The sequence below is a fragment of the Theropithecus gelada genome, chromosome 3, assembly GCF_003255815.1.
Source record: "Theropithecus gelada isolate Dixy chromosome 3, Tgel_1.0, whole genome shotgun sequence".
NCBI lineage: Eukaryota > Metazoa > Chordata > Mammalia > Primates > Cercopithecidae > Theropithecus > Theropithecus gelada.
In genome coordinates, this window is record NC_037670.1 from 141,241,059 (window position 1) to 141,260,972 (window position 19,914).

The 19,914-nt window shown below is 41.4% G+C and overlaps 1 protein-coding gene across 6 annotated transcripts in view; it reads left to right on the forward strand.

The window, feature by feature from the left end:
* The first annotated feature begins 606 nt into the window (after positions 1-606).
* Positions 607-19,914, forward strand: part of ST7 (suppression of tumorigenicity 7) — a 284,304-nt gene continuing 264,996 nt past the window's right edge. For all 6 annotated transcript variants that reach the window (XM_025379148.1, XM_025379149.1, XM_025379151.1 and 3 more), the window contains exon 1: positions 607-1,828. In XM_025379148.1, the coding sequence (XP_025234933.1) occupies positions 1,678-1,828 (151 nt within the window). In that variant the 5' untranslated portion in view covers positions 607-1,677. The remainder of the gene's footprint in view (positions 1,829-19,914) is intronic.

Below are 19,914 nucleotides of genomic sequence, written 5' to 3' on the forward strand. Positions count from 1 at the left end.
CTGCTTTCTGCAACCAATCAGACTGATTGCGGGCTACCACTTCATTTACCTGAGGTGAGCATGAAGTTGCCAATGGGAAACTTCTTGGGGGTATTTGGACCCAAGAGGATTCTGTATCCGGGCCCTTGAGCCACTCCTCCGCCCGCTCCCCCGCCCGCTCCCGTAATGTGGAGTGTACTGTCGTTTTTAATAAATCCCTGCTTTCGTTCTTTTGTTGCTTCGCTGGGTGTTTTGTTCAATTCTTTGTTCAAAACGCCGAGAACCTGGACAACTTGCAGTCACGATCCTCTACTGGTGACAATATTGTTTTATTTTACTGAGATTCCATGTATCAGTGTTAGACACAAAAATCATTTGGTCATGTGCTGCCATAAATAACTATAAAGAAAGTCTATGTGTGCCAATTTCACTTATCCTGGCCTGGATCTCACTGTAGTAGATAAAATGTGAGGAAGAAACAGTAGCAGAGAGAGGCTGGAATTAGTAAAAATTTAAGAGTAATTCCATCCATTATGTATGCCATAATAGGCCCTATATGTGAAAAGTTAAAGGAGCTTATTTAATTATGGAGGAAACTATTATACAAGTAAGCAAAAACAATTTATAATAAAATATTCTTTATGCTCAGAATTTAAAAAATAGCTGTAGACTGGAAAACCTGCAATTGCCTCATTACCATCGAATACATAGAAAGTCAAATCACTTATGGACAGAAACAGACTTGAAAATTTCAGCTGAGAAAACATTTTATAATAAAATAAACATTTTATTCAGCACAGACAAAACAAAACAAAAAAATCTTTAAAATGGACTTTTTGTTAAAGGTAGCCGTTTCACAGTCAAAATTATCCCAGAGAATTGTTTATGTTAAAAACAGGCTGAGAATAGTTTGACCTCTGATCACCAAAAAACCTGGAGGATAAACATTCATCTTGTCAAGATATCTCTGGAAAATCGCTGCGCTGCTTCAAAGAATTAGAACAAAGGTAAATAGCATCTGCCACCCAAATCTTGCTGAATAGAGTGATTTATCTTCAGGCCTGCTAGCCGGCGACAGGAGCGCACCTCCTCCCTTCTCCTAGCTGTCCCGGGTTTATTCATTCCCTGAGCCTGAATCCTGATGAGGGAGCAGAGTGTAGGGTTTAAGACCTCGGGCCCCAGAATACACCACTGCAATTGAATTTTGGTTCCACCTTAAGGTAAACTACGCAGCTGCTGTGAGCCTCAGTTTCCCTACCTATAGAAAGAGGATCGTAGTGGGGATTGCTGCAGGGGTTAAATGAGATTGTACGGAGCGTGGAGCAGTGCCTGGCGTGTGATAAACGTTCAACTTATGCAGGTTGTAACTGCCTGAGGAGTTTCCTTCGACGCGCCACTTGGCCTTGTCTTTCTAAATATTAGCATAATAAATATAAATGGACCCAGAACGCGAGGGGGCAGGGGCCACGTGATCGCTCCACGAAAGCCACTTGTTAGCAATAAGGCTGGAGAAGGAAAAGCCGGCGCGCCCGCGGCCCGCGCGATTTCCCGCCGCTCCCGCGTCCCCGGCGGCGGGCGGGCTCCGGGGGCGCCCGGGCCGCGGCGGCGGCGGCGGCGGCGGCGCGAGCTGCGCCTCCGGGCCGGTGAATCATCCCGGCAGACACCGAGAGCCGCGGCAGCAGAGAGCAGCGCTGAAACATGGCTGAAGCGGCCACGGGCTTTCTGGAGCAGCTCAAGTCCTGCATAGTTTGGTCTTGGACGTATCTGTGGACCGTGTGGTTCTTCATCGTGCTATTCCTGGTCTACGTCCTGCGGGTGCCTTTGAAAATCAACGACAATTTGAGCACAGGTAAGGCCCGGGAGCCGGGCCCGCGGCGCCCACCCCTCCCCCGCCCCGGAAAGTTAGTGTAACTCGCGCGGGGCCGCGGTCGGCTGGGCGCGCGCTCGGGGACGCGCCGAGGCCCGCGCACCGGACTCCCGCGGCCACCCGCCAGCAACGCGGCGGCTTAGGCGGCTGGGCCGGGTGGCTGCGGGCGCGGGGGCGGCCGGCGGCCTTCACTGCCCCGCGGAGGAAAAGCTGCGACGCGCGCAGACCGCAAGGCGGGCCCGCCTGGCAGCCGCCCTGCCGCGTCGCTGGTGGTCGGGAGACGAAGAAGGACGGATGTCGCGGGCGAGGGAGTTCCCGGGATACCCCCTCGGGTGTCTGCGCCGGAACTCCGAGGGTTCCCCGGAGTTAGACCGAGTCCTTCCTCACGGCCTCCCGGCTGTGGGTGCCGAGCGGCCGAAGTGTAGTCGGGGAGGCGCCCTCCCGCCCGGCCGCGGAGGCCCCAGGGCGGCTGCCGTTGGGTGCTCAGCGGCGAAGCCTCCTGACCCAGCCAGGCTGTCCGGGCGGCGCCCTCCGCGGCCCGGAGTTGCGCCTCCCCGAGCGTGGGGCTGTCTCTCTGGTTGGGTAGTGGGGAGAGGGGTTCCCGAAGGCACTCTTGGCAGTGTATGGATGACGTGTCAGGTCACCAAATGGATTGTCGAAGGGACCGGAGGGAAGAGGGGAAAGCTGGAATTTCTGAGGGTTTCTGTTGCAGTTTTCAGTGATCTTTGCTGGTCTCCTTTCCCTGTAAAGCTACATATGCTAAGCAAGTGCCGCGTGCCTCCCATCCTTGGTCGGTGGTAAATGCAGGAGGTAATTAGAACAGGAATTTAACAAACTTGGAGCCAGCCCACTGAGACGTTAAAAACCCGCAAAGAAAACACACGAGCCCTAACACTACAGAGAGTTCCGAAACACAAAGTATATTTTGAGCTAAGGGTTACAATCCTTGAAATCTGGAAATTTCGAGGTAGAGTGTTTTTGTTTTTGTTTTTGTTTTAAATTTCAATTTCAGAATACTGGGAAATTCTTACAGTCCTGAATATAGATACATATGTACACATATATTTTTTCCGTTGTTAATCTCCATACTCTGGGAGTGCAGATCTGGAAATGCATTTTCCTCAGGTGTTTAGCTGCATTAAAACGCTTTTTAAAACGCTTGAGAGAATGTACTCCTTTTGTTAGGAAACTTGTACCTTTCAGATACTAAAGTATTTTGATTACTAACTTGAACTCACGTTCATATTTACATTTGTTTTGTAATATCCTTCGGGATAGTGTCCCTGGGAGGCGGATAGGATTCAGCACTCTAGAATTGTCTCACTATTTGAATAGGTGCTGCTCAGCCCTTTGGAATCTGTCATCGGAAAGACCATGGCTTTCTGGCTTTTCATCTTTTTGGATGGCTGCTTGTCACAATATTGTCTTCTTCGCTTTAAACAAATACTTCCCCAGGATCCCTTCTGGTCTCAAAGTTCTATACCTTTAAGAAGTTGTTTGAATATATGTTGTAAAGGAATTATGTATTTGTTGGTAACAGTCTCAGTCTGTTTTGTGCTGCTGTAACAATACCACAGATTGGGTAATTTTTAAAGAATAGATTTCATTTCTTGTCGTTCAGGAGTCAGGGAAGTCTGAGATCAAGGGACTGGCATCTGGGGAGGTGTCATCCCTTGGTGGAAGGTGGAAGGGCAAGAGAACATGAGAAAACAAGAGGGGGCCCAATTTCACTTTTATAACAAACCTACTCCTTCAATAACAAAATTCATTCTTGAAGGCAGAGCCCTCATGACCTTGTTACCACTCACAGGTCCCACTTTTCAACACTTTTGCACTTCGGATTAAGTTTCAAACACACTAGTTTAAAAAATATTAGTGTTTCTCCTTATTACACACTTAAAATTTTATTTCATAATATGCATTTGTATATCACATTTTCATCAGTTAGGTTAAATAATTATCCATGTATCTATGTGTAAGTGTCACATCCAGTGCTCTGTGCAGATCAGGCAAGAAGCAAAATACCTACTGGGAAAATGTGTACTTGTTAAGGAAGGTCATTGTTAGGTCTTCTCCTAGCAATTTAAATCTAGCATTTCTCAGAGATGCCTTTGTTAATTTGTGTAGGGACAGTTCTAAGAGAGAAAATATGAAGATGAACGTGCCATCCAGGCTGTACCTTGCTGGACACATGATAGAAGACCTGGTGATGCTGGACTTTTCAGTTTTGTTTCATGCTCATTTCAGTCATAAAGGAAGATAAAAGGGGAAGCACACAGGGAGCACTCACCTCTTTGCTGTTTTTATGAGAATGTAGCAGGATCTGGGGTGGGAGGAGGACTTTGGCATTAATTTTGAGACATGAAATTACAGCAACAAACCACCCCAGAACACTTTAGGTTTTCCAAAAGACAGTTGCAGACATCACAGGCCTATTTTCTTCCCTTTTAAGTAACTGAGAAGTTATAGTAGGAAAACTGCCAAAAGGTTGTTGTCAACTTAATTCCCTCCTTTCCTTGCCAATTCCCCTCCCCTTTGGGAAAAAGTTTCTGTACTGAAGTTATTGGCAAGGAAGGCCTAGGGAGAAAGAAGTCATTAGCCAGCACCCCTGAGAGGGGAGGCAGGAGCTAGCCTGGTCTAACTTGTCCTTGCAGGGAGGTCTAAAAGAGTTCTAATGGGACTAATTTGGCTGTTCTTCAGCCCTGTGGTGCTTACTCTTCCTGTGATGAAGGCAAGTGTGTTCCTGGAGAGGTTACTGAATCTGGAGCTGCTTTTAGGGAGTTGCAGATGGTGCAGGCCTCCCTCCCTCCTCAAGGAAGCCAAGGACACCATCACAATCAGGCAGCCAGGAGCCAGGGCGTCCAAAGGCCCAGCTGTGCACCTGTAGGGGTAAGGAATCTGGTAAAAGTATTCTGGAGTCGTTCTTGGATATCTGCTCAGTATCTTCTCAATATCTTGACCATCTGTGACAATTTTAATCCTCATTTGATCATATTTTATGGTAAATGAGCTTAACTCGATTTTTTTTTTTTTAATTTAGATGCCTCCTAATGTACTATAACAGGTGCTATAAGAAAGATGAACAAGTTTGTAAAACCCAGGGTAAATAAGGAGTTTACAACAAGAATACAGCTTGGCATATGCAAGATTGGGCTGGGCAAGACTGTGAGAGCTTCCCTTGAATTGAGCCTAAGAGGATGAGGAGAATTCCATGATTGAGGACTCGGAGGTGGACCTCCCAAACAAAGGCACAAAGCTGTGAAAGTGCAGGTCAGATCCAGAGAACTGTGAATCATGTGGAATTTAATTTAAAATAATAAAAGAAAAGGACTTTGATGAACAACCGTGCTGTTTTTAGCTCTTACATCGTGTAGTTTTCCAAGTAAAAATGCTTTGAATGCTATTTTTGAGGTATACTACTTCCCTACTCCCACCAGCTTGGCTTGTGTGATCTTCGTTGCATTGAGCCAGTGCCATTTAGGGTAGGGATATAGTTCAAAGAATTCCACAGTATTCTCTTAGACCATACAGAGAAACATTCACATAGGCCACCACATCTTGTAATGAAAATGAATTTTAAAAAAGAAAGGGGAGAAATGAACATAATAGGAATAGTACATAATGGTTAGCTTTGATAATAGGTTTTTGTTTTTGTTTGTTTGTTTTTTAAGGGAGTCTTAGTATGTTACCTAGGTTGGGCTTGAACTCCTGGGCTTAAGGGATCATCCCACCTCAGCCTCCCTAGTAGCTAGTACTACAGGTGTGTGCCACCATGCCCAGCTGCTAACTGATTTTTGAGGCTCTGCTCTTGATTTGGATATAAGAGTATTAAAATAGTTTTATGATTTACTGAAAATAGAATGAACTTTTAACAACGTTTTTAAAAGACCCTGAATAATATTACTTGTCAGTTTTCAAGAGAATTAATATCATAAAGCAATACTTTTCCAAAGGGCAGAAAATTAATTGTAGATTGGAGCGGTCATGCAGGATATTATTAAAATAGGTGAGTCTTAAAAAGTAGCACCATAACTTACTTTAAACAGTGATGTTGATGGCACTTTCTCATCTACCCTATGTTATAAAGTTTTTTGCTGCTGAATTTAAACACCTTTTCCTAAAACGGACAACTTTGCCATTTTTTCATAAGTGATTTTCCAATTCTTTCTCTATTTGCTGAAAAGCAAGTTTTCAAATCTCTTTGAAATCCGTTTTCATTCTTTTTGGAAAACAAATGTAATAGCCTGACCTAGGCTTAAAGTTATTTATTTACTTACTTTTGAGACAAGGTTTCACTCTGTCACCCAGGCTGGAGTGCAGTGGTGCAATCACAGCTCACTGCAGCCTCAACTTCCAGGGTCAAGCAATCCTCCTGTCTCAGCCTGCCACTTCACTCTTAGTAGCTGAGACTACAGGTGCACACCAAAATGCATGGCTAATTTTTTTTTTTTTTTGTAGAGACAGGGTCCCCTATGTTCTTGAACTCCTGGGCTCAAGAAGTCCTGCGTCCACCTCCCAGAGTTCTGGGATTGCAGGTGTGAGCCACCGTGCCTCGTCAAGTTATTTAGAAGACATTTTTCTGTGTTAATTAAGCTCATAAATACAGATGTAAAACTCTTACATTGTTGACATGGTATATAACTTAGGCTGCAGCTCAGCTTTGGCATTTTTTCATGTTGAGAATTTTTGCTCTAAATGTACTTAACATTTAGATTTTAATTTACTTAAAATTTACATAAAATTGGATTTTCCTTCTAGAGGGTCTGGTTGCGGTTTACATAGGTCTTTTGCCCCCGTTGTGCCTGTTGTCTAAAATGTTCTTCCCTATCTGTAAATCCCACCAGTCCGTCAAGGACCAGCTGGCATGCTGCCTTCTGATCCTTTCAGCTGCAGAAAAGACAGGCTTACTTTGGAGATACTGCGAGTTTGGTTCCAGGCCACCGCAATGAAGTGAGTCCCATGAAATTTTTGGTTTCCTAGTGCATATAAAAGTTATAGTTACACTCTATTGTATTCTATTAAGAGTGCAGTAGCATTATATCTAAAAGACTAATGTTTAGACCTTAATTTAAAAATACTTTCTTGCTAAAAAAAAAAAAAAGTGCTATCTGAGCCTCAGGAAGTCATAATCTTTTTGCTGGTAGAGAGTCTTGATGTTTATGGCTGCTGATCAATCAGGGTGGTGGTTGCTAAAGGGTGGGGTAGCTGTGGCAGTTTCTTCAAATAAGACAGCCATGAAGTTTGCCGCATGGATTGGCTTTCCTTTCCAGAGACAGATTTCTCTGTATCATGTGATGCCGTTTGATAGCATTTTACCCACAATAGAACTTTCAGAATTGGAGTCAATTTTGCCACCCTGCCACTGCTTCGTCAATGAAGTTTATGTAATATTCTAAATCCTTTGTTGTCATTTCAGCAATGTTCACAGCATCTTCACCGGGAGTAGATTCCATCTCAAAACACTTTTCTTTGCTCATCAAAAGAAACAGCTCTTTATCTGTTCAAGTTTTACAAGGAATTACAACAATTCAGTCACATCTTGAAGCTTCAGTTCTAATTCTAGTTATTTTGCTGTTTATGCCATGTCTGCAGTTACTTTACCTTACGTGAATTATGGTATATGTGTGTAATATATGTGGGTCAGTGTTTGTGTATATATGCATCTTTTTTGTGTATGTGTGTTTTATCACTTCTTCTAGATTCTAGTTCTTCATCTTCCAGTGTAAGTCCTTGTACAGAGTAGATCCTTATTCACTGGATGAATGAATATCGAAGTTATGGTGTATTTAGTGAGCTGGGATTGGGACAGTACAGTTGATCAAATGCATTGCTGAGTATGTGTCCCATCTAAGTTTGCAGCTTTAGATTGTGGTCAGAGACTGTTACAAAATCTTCTGTGTTCTATGATGGGTCATGTGCATCGAAAGCATGGTGGTTCAGTTTATGAATATATAAAAGGGCAATTTTTTGATTAATGTCAGCTTTGAGTTTAGAAGGTATCCCAGACATCTTAGTTGCCCTTAATTATTTTTGGAGATATTTTTCTCAGCCATTAATAAAGCAATCCGAATGATGCATGTTTCTCTGGCCTTGAGTTTTTGTATATGTAAAATAATGGTTTTACATTCATTAAGTTTCCTTCTAGCTCTGGGATTCTGTGTCTTACGATGAATTAATCGAGTGCAAAGCATATTATCAAGAAAATACATGGACTTAATGAGTATACATGTTTTTTACAGTTTGGACTCTTAATTCTTAGTGAATACAAGTCCAGATTTCATATGACTTCCTGCAGTGGCTTCCATTGCACTGAAAATACAATCTAAGTATATTACCTTCACTTACAAAGTCTGATGCTTATGACTCTTTCTTACCCCTCAAATCTGAGCTTTCACCTCTCTTTTTCTACATCACCACCCTCCAAATATGCTGGGATTCTTTTTTTTTTTTTTTAAAAGACAGAATCTCGCTGTGTCACCCAGGCTGGAGTGCAGGGACGAGATCTCAGCTGACTGCAACCTCCGCCTCCCGGGTTTAAGTGATTCTAATGCCTCACCCTCCCAAGTAACTGGGATTACAGGTGCACGCCATCATGCCCAGCTAATTTTTGTATTTTTTGTAGAGACAGGGTTCGCCATCTTATCCAGACTGGTCTCAAACTTCTGGCCTCTGGTGATCTGCCCCCCTTGGCCTCCCAAAGTGCTGGAATTGTAGGTGTGAGCCACAGCAAACACATAAAGTTGTGCTGAAGTATTTCTAATCGCTTTGAGTTACTATTCTGTCTGTTAAGTTTCATTTTGCCTGCCAATATTATTCTGAAAAATTTCCCAACCAAATCTTTCTTGTACTACTATATCGTTGCTCACAGACAATTTTTTTCCACATTAGTAGAACCCTGAACTCCATTCATACAGATACTATGAGGTACTTGTACATTTGTTTTAAGTTCCTTATTGATGCTGGATATTAGACCTTTGTCAGATGCGTAGTTTCCAAAAATTGTCTCCGTTCTGTAGGTTGTCTGTTCACTCTGTTGATAGTTTCTGTTGCTGTGCAGAGGCTCTTTAATTTAGATTTTATTTGTCAATTTTTGCTTTTATTGCAGTTGCTTTTGGTGTATTCGTCATGAAATCCTTACCCGTTCCTATGTCCTGAATGGTATTGCGTAGGTTGTCTTTCAGGGTTTTTATAGTTTTTGATTTTACACTGAAGTCTCTAATCCATCTTGAGTTAACTTGTATATGGTGTAAAGAAGGGGTCCACTTTCAGTCTTTTGCATATGGCTAGTCATATATCCCAGAACCATTTATTGAATAGGCAATCCTTCTCCCATTGCTTGTTTTGTCAGATTTGTCGAAGATCAGATAGTTGTAGGTATGCAGCATTATTTCTGGGTTCTTTATTCTATTCCATTGGTCTATGTGTCTGGTTTTGTACCGGTATCATGCTGTTTTGGTTACTGTAGCCCTGTAGTATAGTTGGAAGATGAGTAGCAAGTAGCATGATGCCTCCAGCTTTGTTCTTTTTACTTAGGGTTGCCTTGACTGTTTGTGCTCTTTTTTGGTTCCATATGAATTTTGAAACAGTTTTTTCTAGTTCTGTGATGAATGTCAATGGTAGTTTAATAGGAATATCATTGAATCTATAAATTGCTTTGGACAGTATGGGCATTTTAATGATATTGAGTCTTCCTATCCATGAGCATGGAATGTTTTTCCATTTGCTTGTGTCATCTCTGATCTCTTTGAGCAGTGTTTTGTAGTTCTTCGTGTAGTGATCTTTCACCTCCATGGTTAGCTGTATTCCTACGTTTTTGTGTGTGTATGTGGCGGGGGAGGGGCAATTGTGAATATGTTTGCATTCCTAATTGGCTCTTGATCTGACTGTTGTTGGTGTGTAGGAATGTTAGTGATTTTTGCACATTGATTTTATATCCTGAGACTTTGCTCAAGTTGTTTATTAGCTTAAGGAGCTTTTGGGCTGAGACTATGGAGTTTTCTTTCTTTCTTTCTTTTTAATTTTACTTTAAGTTCTGGGATGCAAGTGCAGAATGTGTAGGTTTGTTACGTAGGTGTATGTGTGTCATGGTGGTTTGCTGCACCTATCAACCCGTCATCTAGGCTTTAACCCCTGCATGCATTAGCTGTTTGTCCTGATGCTCTCCCTCCCCTCACCCCCCACCCCCTGACTGCTCCTGGTATGTGGTGTTCCTCTGTCTGTGTCCATGTGTTCTCATTGTTCAACTCCCGCTTATGAGTGAGAACGTGCAGTGTTTGGTTTTCTGTTCCTGTGTTAGTTTGCTGAGGATGGTGGCTTACAGCTTCATCCATGTCCCTGCAAAGGAGATGATCTCATTCCTTTTTTATGGCTGCATAGTATTCCATGGTGTATGTGTACCACATTTTGTTTATCTAGTCTATCATTGATGGGCATTTGAGTTGGTTCCATGTCTTTGCTATTGTAAATAGTGCTGCAATAAACATACGTGTAAGTGTGTCTTTATAGTAAAACAACTTGTATTCTTTGGGTATACACCTAGTAATGGGATTGCTGGGTTAAATGGTATTATTTCTGGTCCTAGATCCTTGAGGAATCACCACACTATCTTCCACAAAGGTTGAACTAATTTACATCCCACCAACAGTGCAAAGGCATTCCTATTTCTCCACAGCCTCATTAGCATCTGTGGTTTCCTGACTTTTTAATAATCACCATTCTGACTGGCGTGAGATGGTATCTCATTGTGGTTTTGATTTGCATTTCTGTAGTGATCGGTGATGGTGAGAATTTTTCTATGTTCGTTGGCCACATAAATGTCTTCTTTTGAGAAGTGTCTGTTCATATCCTTTGCCTACTTTTTAATGGGGCTGTTTGATTTTTTTCTTGTAAATTTGTTTAAGTTCCTTGTAGATTCTGGATATTAGACTTTGTCAAATGGGTAGATTGCAAAAATTTTCTCCCATTCTGTAGTTTGCCTGTTCACTCCGATGATAGTTTGTTTTACTGTGCAGAAGCTCTTTAATTAGGTGACTCTAGGGTTTTGTAGATATAGGATCATGTCGTCTGCAAACAGGGATAGTTGACTTCCTCTCTTCCTATTTGGAAGCCTGGGCGTTCTATGAATATTTATGTGGTTGAGATAGTTACTGAGTTTTGCCTTCCAGCTTGATGATAGACTTGGTCCCTTTACCAGAATGCAGTCTTCATATGAGATTATAAAATGAATAAGAAAGTGCTTTGTAGACGGTAAAATACTATTTAAATCCGAGGCATTGTAGTAGGTTTTTTCCTCAGAAGGCTATATTCTATATTCTATAGGCTTGGCTCTCACAGTGAAATGACAGGTTAAACTATATAATATAATCTCTTTTATCCTTGAATATTCTTTCTAAAACTGCACCAAGCAAGATAATGGGTTATTGGATTGTTTGAAACCACACTACTGAGTGTTGTAAATGTGGAATAATATCTTTCAACATCACTATTGTATTTGAGATGTTATTGTAAATATATCTATAAGGGGCTTTGTATTTTCCAGAAGAGAGAACTTGTAATGAAACTCATTTTTCTTGTTTCAGTGGAGCAAGACAGTTGCTGATGTGTTACTATTACCCATCATTTAAAAGTAGCAGGCATTCCTGTACTACCTACTGTGCTAAAATAAGGAACTGACAGGCCCAGTTAGTTAGCTGTAGCAGTATTTTATGTTGCTGTGGCTGTGGTGTCACTGTTTAATTGCAGTTACCGAATTTCTCAACAAAGTAAGGCAACATTTATCTGAGAAAGCGTTTTTTTCCCCTTCTGAATTTTAGCAAACTGAAAGTGTACTGGTTATACTTATACTCTGTGGAGAACCCTAACTTTGGTTCTGTTTCTTTTTTTTTGAGACGGAGTCTCACTCTGTTTCCCAACCTGGAGTGCAGTGGTACGATCTTGGCTCACTGTAACCTCTGCCTCCCGGGTTCAAGCGATTTTTCTGCCTCAGCCTCCTGAGTAGCTGGGACTACAGGTGCGCACCACCACACCTGGCTAATTTTTGTATTTTTAGTAGAGACGGGGTTTCACCATATTGGCCAGGCTGGTCTCAAACTCCTGACCTTGTGATCTGCCCGCCTCGGCCTCCTAAAGTGCTGGGACTTTGGTTCTTAAGTTGACCTCCACATCTAATAAAAGATTGTGTTTAAATATCAGTCTTTCAGAAATTTTAAGCAAGGTTGTAGAGCGTTAAAGGACCTTAAAGGAATCTCTCAGGTCAGTGAGGAAGGACTATTTGTTTTATTATTTTAAAAAATTAACATTTAAAAACCACAAACAGTAGAAACACTCTGAGGTATAAAATCATCTTAAAAAAGGAAGTAGTTTTGACACGTAAGCAGCTCATATCTGGAGTTATTGTGTGACCTAGATTTAGAGTTTTGTCTTGTTTTGGTCAGTTGTTAATACCATTCTGAAGTATTATTTTATTAGCGATAGATAATAGTAGAATGCTTACAGTTCTTCTCTCTGTTAAGCTTTTCCAGTTTCTGGACTCTGTCTTGGGAATAAGAATGAAATTTACTTCCCTACAAATTGGGTCTTTTCATTTATTTGATAGACCCTGTTTATTGAACATTCCTAATAGTGCTAACAAAATAATGCTCTTGTGGTGTTTTGCAATTTATTACACCCGCTCCACTCAATCGATTCTCTTTCTGTGACATGTGTTTAGATTTGTAGAGTGCTACATAATAAGAACTAGTGTGATCTAGTTTGCACTTTTCCCTGGGTCTTGGGTTGGGGAGCGTGTGTATTATGTTGTTTGTGTAGAATTCCTATCCTCTATCATTCATGTCTTTTATTTAAAGCAAAATAAAACAAATTATACTTTTCTCAGTTCAGGCTCAGAGTTGGCATCATTTAGAGAGGAATTTTTGTCTTAGCTTATTTATGTTGCAGAAATATAATATTTGGCTGTTTTCATAAGACTTTTTAAGGAAAGTATTTTAAATTGTACCCTTACATTTGAGAGGTGAAGCATGAGAGGCTAAACTACAATTTTGAAATATTAGAAATTTGCTGCCCAATCGTTCTTTCCCCAAACTGGAAATTGTATATGCATTATCATTCACTAAAAGTCTGAAATGGAATCTTAAAAATCTTATAGCAAATCTAATCAATTAAAGTTATTATCCTAAGAGAAACTTTTTCTTTCTCTTACATTATTTGAATAAGGAAATTCTGTTTTTGGAGGGAAAGCACAGAAGTGATGGCAATATAACATCAATTAAGTTAGAGCAAAGATACGCAGACTTAGTTTAGGCTATAAAAGTATTCCATGGACACAGGGAGGGGAACATCACACACTGGAGCCTGTCGGGGGATTGGGGGCAAGGGGAGGGAGAGCGTTGGGACAAATACCTAATGAATGTGAGGCTTAAAACCTAGATGATGTATTGATGGGTGCAGCAAACCACCAGGACACATGTATGCCTGTGTAACAAACCTGCACGTTCTGCACGTGTATCCCAGAACTTAAAGTATAATAAAAATTTTTTAAAACAGTATTCCTATAAATGTTTTATACACTGTATTTTTTATTGCTTATCTATAGAAAATAGTGTAACAATTCTGGTAGCTCTTAAAGTACAGTTAAAGGAACTGTGACTCTTGAATGAATGTTTTCAGTTTTAATCATGAGAATAAATGGGATGAAGAAAAGTAATAAGATATTTGGAGAAGATAAGACAAACAGCACGTTACTGTTGGGGCTAAAGAGAACCTAAATTCAAAGTTTGCATGAAATATTGTCAGCTGCTAAGATAAAATAAAGATTTATCATTGTTCAGTCCAAAGAGAAAACTTAAATGATATTTATAAATGTAGTGATGAGCAGGTTGGATCTAGCAGGGGAAATGTAGTTGTGTAGTGTCACAGGCAAGAGATTTTCCCCTATCATATCTTGAATGTGGTTCATTGGTTCCTGCCCACCTAGCCATTGGTTCATACCCAGCTCACTTTCTAGAAATAAACATGACCTAGAAATAAAATATAAGGTCCATTTTAACATGTTTTCTTCTGTTTGTAACACCTGCAAAAACAAAACATGCAACAATAGGTAGACATTAAGACAGTATCTTTTTTAGTGGATTACACTTATTTATTGCAGTCATTTATTTCCATAATATATGTTGCTTTTTTTTTTTTTTTAAGATAGGAGTCTCACTCTGTCGCCAGGGCTGCAGTGCAGTGGCATGATCTTGGCTCACTGCAATCTTTGCCTCCCAGGTTGAAGTGATTCTCAGGCCTCAGCCTCCCGAGTAGTTGGGATTATGGGCACCCGCCATCACACCCGGCTAATTTTTGTCTTTTTAGTAGAGACGAGGTTTCACTATGTTGGCCAGGCTGATCTTGAACTCCTGACCTCAGGTGATCTGCCTGCCTTGGCCTCCCAAAGTGCTGGGATTACAGGTGTGAGCCACTGCGCCCAGCCCATAATGAATTGCATTTCATTAAAAACATGGTGTTCATAAGTGATTGCTATTGATACTTGGCTTTATGGAAATCTCTTTTTCGTGTTGACTACTCACCCAGAAGATTAAAACGTGGCAGCTAGACAGGCAATGTCAATCCTTTCAAATCAATTTACTTACTGGAGATTTTAAGTAGTTTAAGCAGAGCATACCCTCCTAGGCAGGAAGCCCAGCTGTGTTTGTGAAATGACATTATTTTTACCTTGCATTTAATTGAAAGCAGCTCCTTTGTAGTCCTGGCACATTGCTTTCACCCTTCTTAGAGGCATTGGAGAACAAGTAACTATTGCTTCTTGCAGCACGATGTTGTATGCCTGTGATTCTCTGTCCTAGTTTACTTACCACAGAATGTAGCAAATTATCCAAAATAGGATGTAAAATTTGCAAATCAATAAAAAATTAATGTATCACTTGTTACTTTCAGAAATAAAATGGAGGTTAGGAAATCAACCCTTTGATGTATGTTACACAACATATCAAATGATTCACTTTGCTATTTGTGGGTTTCTATCATTCCTATACCCCCTCCCCCCCCCGCTAATTACAAAGTAACTCATATAAACCTGAGTTTCTCAAGCAATGTTCTCCTGGATGTGTAGGACAAAGGATATATTGGTATGAATAGGTAGTAATTCTGAGCCTGTTCTGGAAGACCGCATTCCTCTGCAGAGTTCAGTAGGGCTCACATACTCGCAGTGGTGGCCGTTAATGACCACTTCTGCCTGTGAGTGCTCCAGTTGCACTACTCTCACTTCTGGTTCCTGGTGCTTAGGACCACTGTCCCCTCTCCCTGTATTACCAGTTCCTATTGTTGTGGACATTAAGGAGTGAATTTGGTCAGGCAGCCTGTGCAAGTCAGCGTCCCAGAGGCAGGTCTACAGCTCTAGCGGGTCCAGTCCCAGTGGACCTTTCTGCTAATTGTGTGCAGCCTTTTCATTCTTGAATTACTGACCTGCAATAAAAAATGATGGCGCCCTTACCACATTCTAGCAAAAAGGTCAGCAGTCATTTATCAGTTCTGTGATCTTAACACTAGTTACCTTCTTTATAACTGAGCACAATAATGGTGGGTACCTCATAGGACTGTTGGGAGGATTAAATGAGATACTATGAAAAAAGCCTTAACCAGTGCCGGCACTTTCTAGTGCTCAGTACATTTTAGATATTTAGTTGTAGTTACTGTTGTGGCTCCTACTATAATACTGACTTTGTTTGGTAATTCTTGGTGTCTAACTCAATCAGCTTTTTCTCTTAAGTCAGTTTCTAGACTGATAGTTCTTTTTAAATACATCTGTTCTTTGTTTTCATAGTGACATGTATGTCCTCTGTATATTTTCTGTTCCCATTCAGTTTTGGGGTGAAATATGATAGCAGCATGAGGAGCTCCACTCTTAGTGTAAGTGAATAAGCTTATATTATCTGTTTCTTAACTTTACTCCTTAACTCTTTGTATTCTGTTACCTGCTTTCATAATTTGTCTGGAACTTCTTAAACCTCATTGGTAATTTCAAAGCCAAATTTCATTCATCATTTCTCAGATTTTGTTCTTACTGATATGTTGCACTACAGAAAAGGACTTAAATTTTTTTTTCTAATATTCACTTTTTTGTTTTGTTTTACAAATTCTCCCCTCCCCTCTTCCTTCCTTCCTTCCTTCCTTCCTTCCTTCCTTCCTTCCTTCCTTCCTTCCTTCCTTCCTTCCTTCCTTCTTTCCCTCCCTCCCTCCCTCCTTCTCTCCCTCCCTCCCTCCCTCCTTCCCTCCCTTGCTCCTTCTTCCTTCTTCTTCCTTCTTTTTGCTTCTTCTTGAGACAGGGTCTTACTATGTTGCCCGTGCTGACTCGAACTCCCGGGCTCGAGCAATCCTTCTGCCTTAACCTTCTGAGTAGTTAGACTACAGGTGTGCACCACCATGCCTGGCTTAGAAAAGGACTTTATGTTGAACCTCTTTTCTCTTACAATCAAATAATAAATTCATTGAGTCATACTACTAGCAAGTCACAGTGCTTGGTGCGGGGGTAGAGGAATGGAATGATGACCAAGACACGGTCCCTGTCTTCAGTATCTTGAGATATTGAGCACTCAGGGAAAGAAAAACAGGGACAAAACTAACTCTAATCCAAAGTAAAATGTGTAGAGCACAAAGGAGAAGTAAACACCAAAACAAGGGGATGAGAGAAAGCTTTCAAATCATAGTGGTAGTTACTGAAATAACTGTAGGAATTCCCAGGCTGCTTGGAGAATGTGCGAATGGGCATCTGCTTGGTCCCTTCAGAAAACTGCCAGTGTGACAGATGGGAGGGTGAAAAAGAGAAAAGCTAGAATCTGTTGGGGTTAAATTGGAGTTCATTTTGAAGGATTAAAAATAATTGAAATTCTGATATATTTTACCTGTATAGAAAGGGACAGGGAATAATATGAGAAACAGTAATAGTGGGGTGACCCATCATCCATATTTAATGTTTGTTAACATTTTGCCACAACTGCTCATATTGCTTTCTCTCTCTTTTTCAAATAAACTATTTTTAAGAACCTTTTAGATGCGGCAGTTTTTCAGACTTTCCTTGTTTTTGATAACCTTTACAATTTTGAGGAGTACCGGTCGATAATTTTTTAGACTATTGCTTAATTGAGATTTGTTTGATATTCTTCTAATGATTTTCTGGGATTATGAGTTTTTGGGAGGAAGACCACAGAGGTCAAGTGCCATTTTTGTCACGACATAGTATCAACTTGACTTGTCACTGTTAATATTGACCTTGATCCCCTGGCAGAGATAGTGTTGATCAGGTTTCTTCACTGTAAAGTTACCCTTTACTTCCTCATACTGTGCTCTTGGGAAGGAGTTCGCTTTGCTCAGGCCACACTTAAGGAATGAAGCTTTATTTCCTCTTGTGGAAATAAATGAGGAACATCTAAATGAGAACAAGTAAAGGCTATCTATTCAAAGCCTCCCATAGCAAAGGAGTCAGCCATCATCACTTGTGTTTGGCAGTTAGAGGAGTAGGAAAGCTTTATTGTAGAAAAAAGGGAAAGTGGCTGGGCGCGGTGGCTCACGCCTATAATCCCAGCACTTTGGGAGGCTGAGGCGGGCGGATCACCTGAGGTCAGGAGTTCGAGACCAGCCATGACCAACATGTGTCTACTAAAAACACAAAATTAGCCGGGTGTGTGGTGCATGCCTGTAATCCCAGCTATTCGGGAGGCTGAGGCAGGAGAATCGTTTGAACCTGGGAGGTGGAGGTTGCGGTGAGCTGAGATCACGCCATTGCACTCCAGCCTGGGCAACAAGAGCAAAACTTCATCTCAAAAAACAAAACAAAACAGAAAACAATAAAAGAAGGAAAGCTATATTGTAGAAGAAAGGGAAAGTTCCAGGTAGGCCCTGTTTGGAGGCTGCTGACATGGAGAGGGTGGGACATCCTGTGTTACTGATTAGTGGTATATATTTTGCTTTCTTCAGCAAGTCTTAACTTAAAAGTTGGTACAGAAATTAGAGAAGCTGTTAGTTACTGGTCAAGTCTTGACTGTTGGGCTAATTGTTATATAAGTTTTGTGCTTAGTCAGTTTAGGCTACTCTGGACAAATAAACCATAGGGTTTGGTGGCTTCAACAACAAACATTTATTACTTACAGTTCTGGAGGCTGGGAAGTGCAAGATTAAGGGGCTGGAAGATCCTGTGTCTGGAGGTCTTGCTTCCTGGTTTGCAGATGGCCTTCTTCTCCTTGTGTCCTCACATGGAAGAGAGAGAGGAAGCAAGCTTTCTCATGTGTCTTCTTTTTTTTTTTTTTTTTGAGACGGAGTCTCGCTCTGTCGCCCAGGCTGGAGTGCAGTGGCACGATCTCGGCTCACTGCAAGCTCCGCTTCTCGGGTTCACGCCATTCTCCTGCCTCAGCCTCCTGAGTAGCTGGGACTACAGGCACCCGCCACCGTGCCCGGCTAATTTTTTGTATTTTTAATAGAGACGGGGTTTCACTGTGGTCTCGATCTCCTGACCTTGTGATCCGCCCGCCTCGGCCTCCCAAAGTGCTGGGATTACAGGCGTGAGCCACCGCGCCCGGCATGTGTCTTCTTATGAGGGAACTAATCTCATTTATAGAGCACTCCATCATCATGACCTAATTACCTCCCAAAAACCCCACCTCCAGGTGCTATCACATTGGGGATTAGGCTTCAATGTATGAATTTTGGGGTGACACAAACATTCAGTCCATAGCATTGTGGTTTGGCTTTCTGGACTGGTTGTTGCAGGTTGTGAGTCAGAGTTCTATTTTTATATGTGGTCTGGTCATTACCCATTTGTGTATTCACTCTTTCACCCACCTCAAAGGTAGTGTTCTATATCAATTATTTTGAATTCTTCTGCATGGGAGATTTGTCTCTTCTTTCCCATCTATTTATTTTTTATTTTTTGGAGGGACTGGTTCTTTATTTCAAAGACATTTGTCAATATTCAGTATCAAAACAGTTGCGCTATTGATTTCTCTTTCTCCCAATTGGACCCAAAGAGACCACATCAAAGGAGAGTACATTTGAAGCCAGTAAACTGCAGGACGTACATCTAACAGACCTCCTGGAAACCTTACCAGGAAATGGGGAAACAAGCTTTAAAATATCACTAAACTGCCAGTCCACGGACTGCAGAGGCTGTCACAGCCAGATGGGATGGCCAGGGTGCCACAAACCCAAAGAAACAAAGTTTCAAAATAATACAAAATTTAAAATTTTGTACATAAGCTGTTCAAGATTTCTCCAGCACTGACTGATACAAAGCACTGACTGATACAAAGCACAATGAGATGGCACTTTTAGAGACAGCAGCTTCAAACCCAGAAAAGGGTAATGAGATGAGCTTCACATGGCTAAATCAGTGGCAAAAACATAATCTTCTTTCTTTCAAGGAGGCAGGAAAGCAATTAAATGGTCACCTCAACGTAAGGGTCATGTGATCCATTCTGTAAGCAGTTGGGAGGGGTAGAGATGGGACAAAAATTTGGTCTCAGAGGTCTTACCATCTTAATTTGGTCACTTCTAATGAAAAAAAAAAAAAAGAAAAAAGTAATATTGTCCAAAGATATCTTAAAGTGAGAACTTGAACAGCACACTTTGTTGTTGTTGTTGTTGTTGTCATTTGACTAACTCCTCCTGGAATCACCTTTGTGGTTCAGCTGGTACTTCGTACAGAGCAATGAGGTTTCCCCTAGTGGAGTCTTTCCCTGGGCTCTGTTTGGCTCTCAGTAAGGCAGGCCTATACCTTTTCCTGTCCTCTGTGGAGAGTGCAATATGCAGTAAGCTGAAAAGTCACCTTCCAAAAGTGAGAAAGGGATGAGGTTGCTGCTTCAGGGCTGTGGAATTATTCGGAATGTTTTACAAATGGTTGCTACAAAACAACAAAAACGGTAATTACAAAATGTGTACATCACCACATGCTTTTAAAGACTATGCATTGTGCTCACATTCCCTTAAATGTTGTTTCCAAAGGTGCTCAGCCTCTAGCCCAGCTGGAATCTCCGGGAATTGGTAGAGACAGTTTGGCAAAAAAGACACAGGGGAGGAGCAGG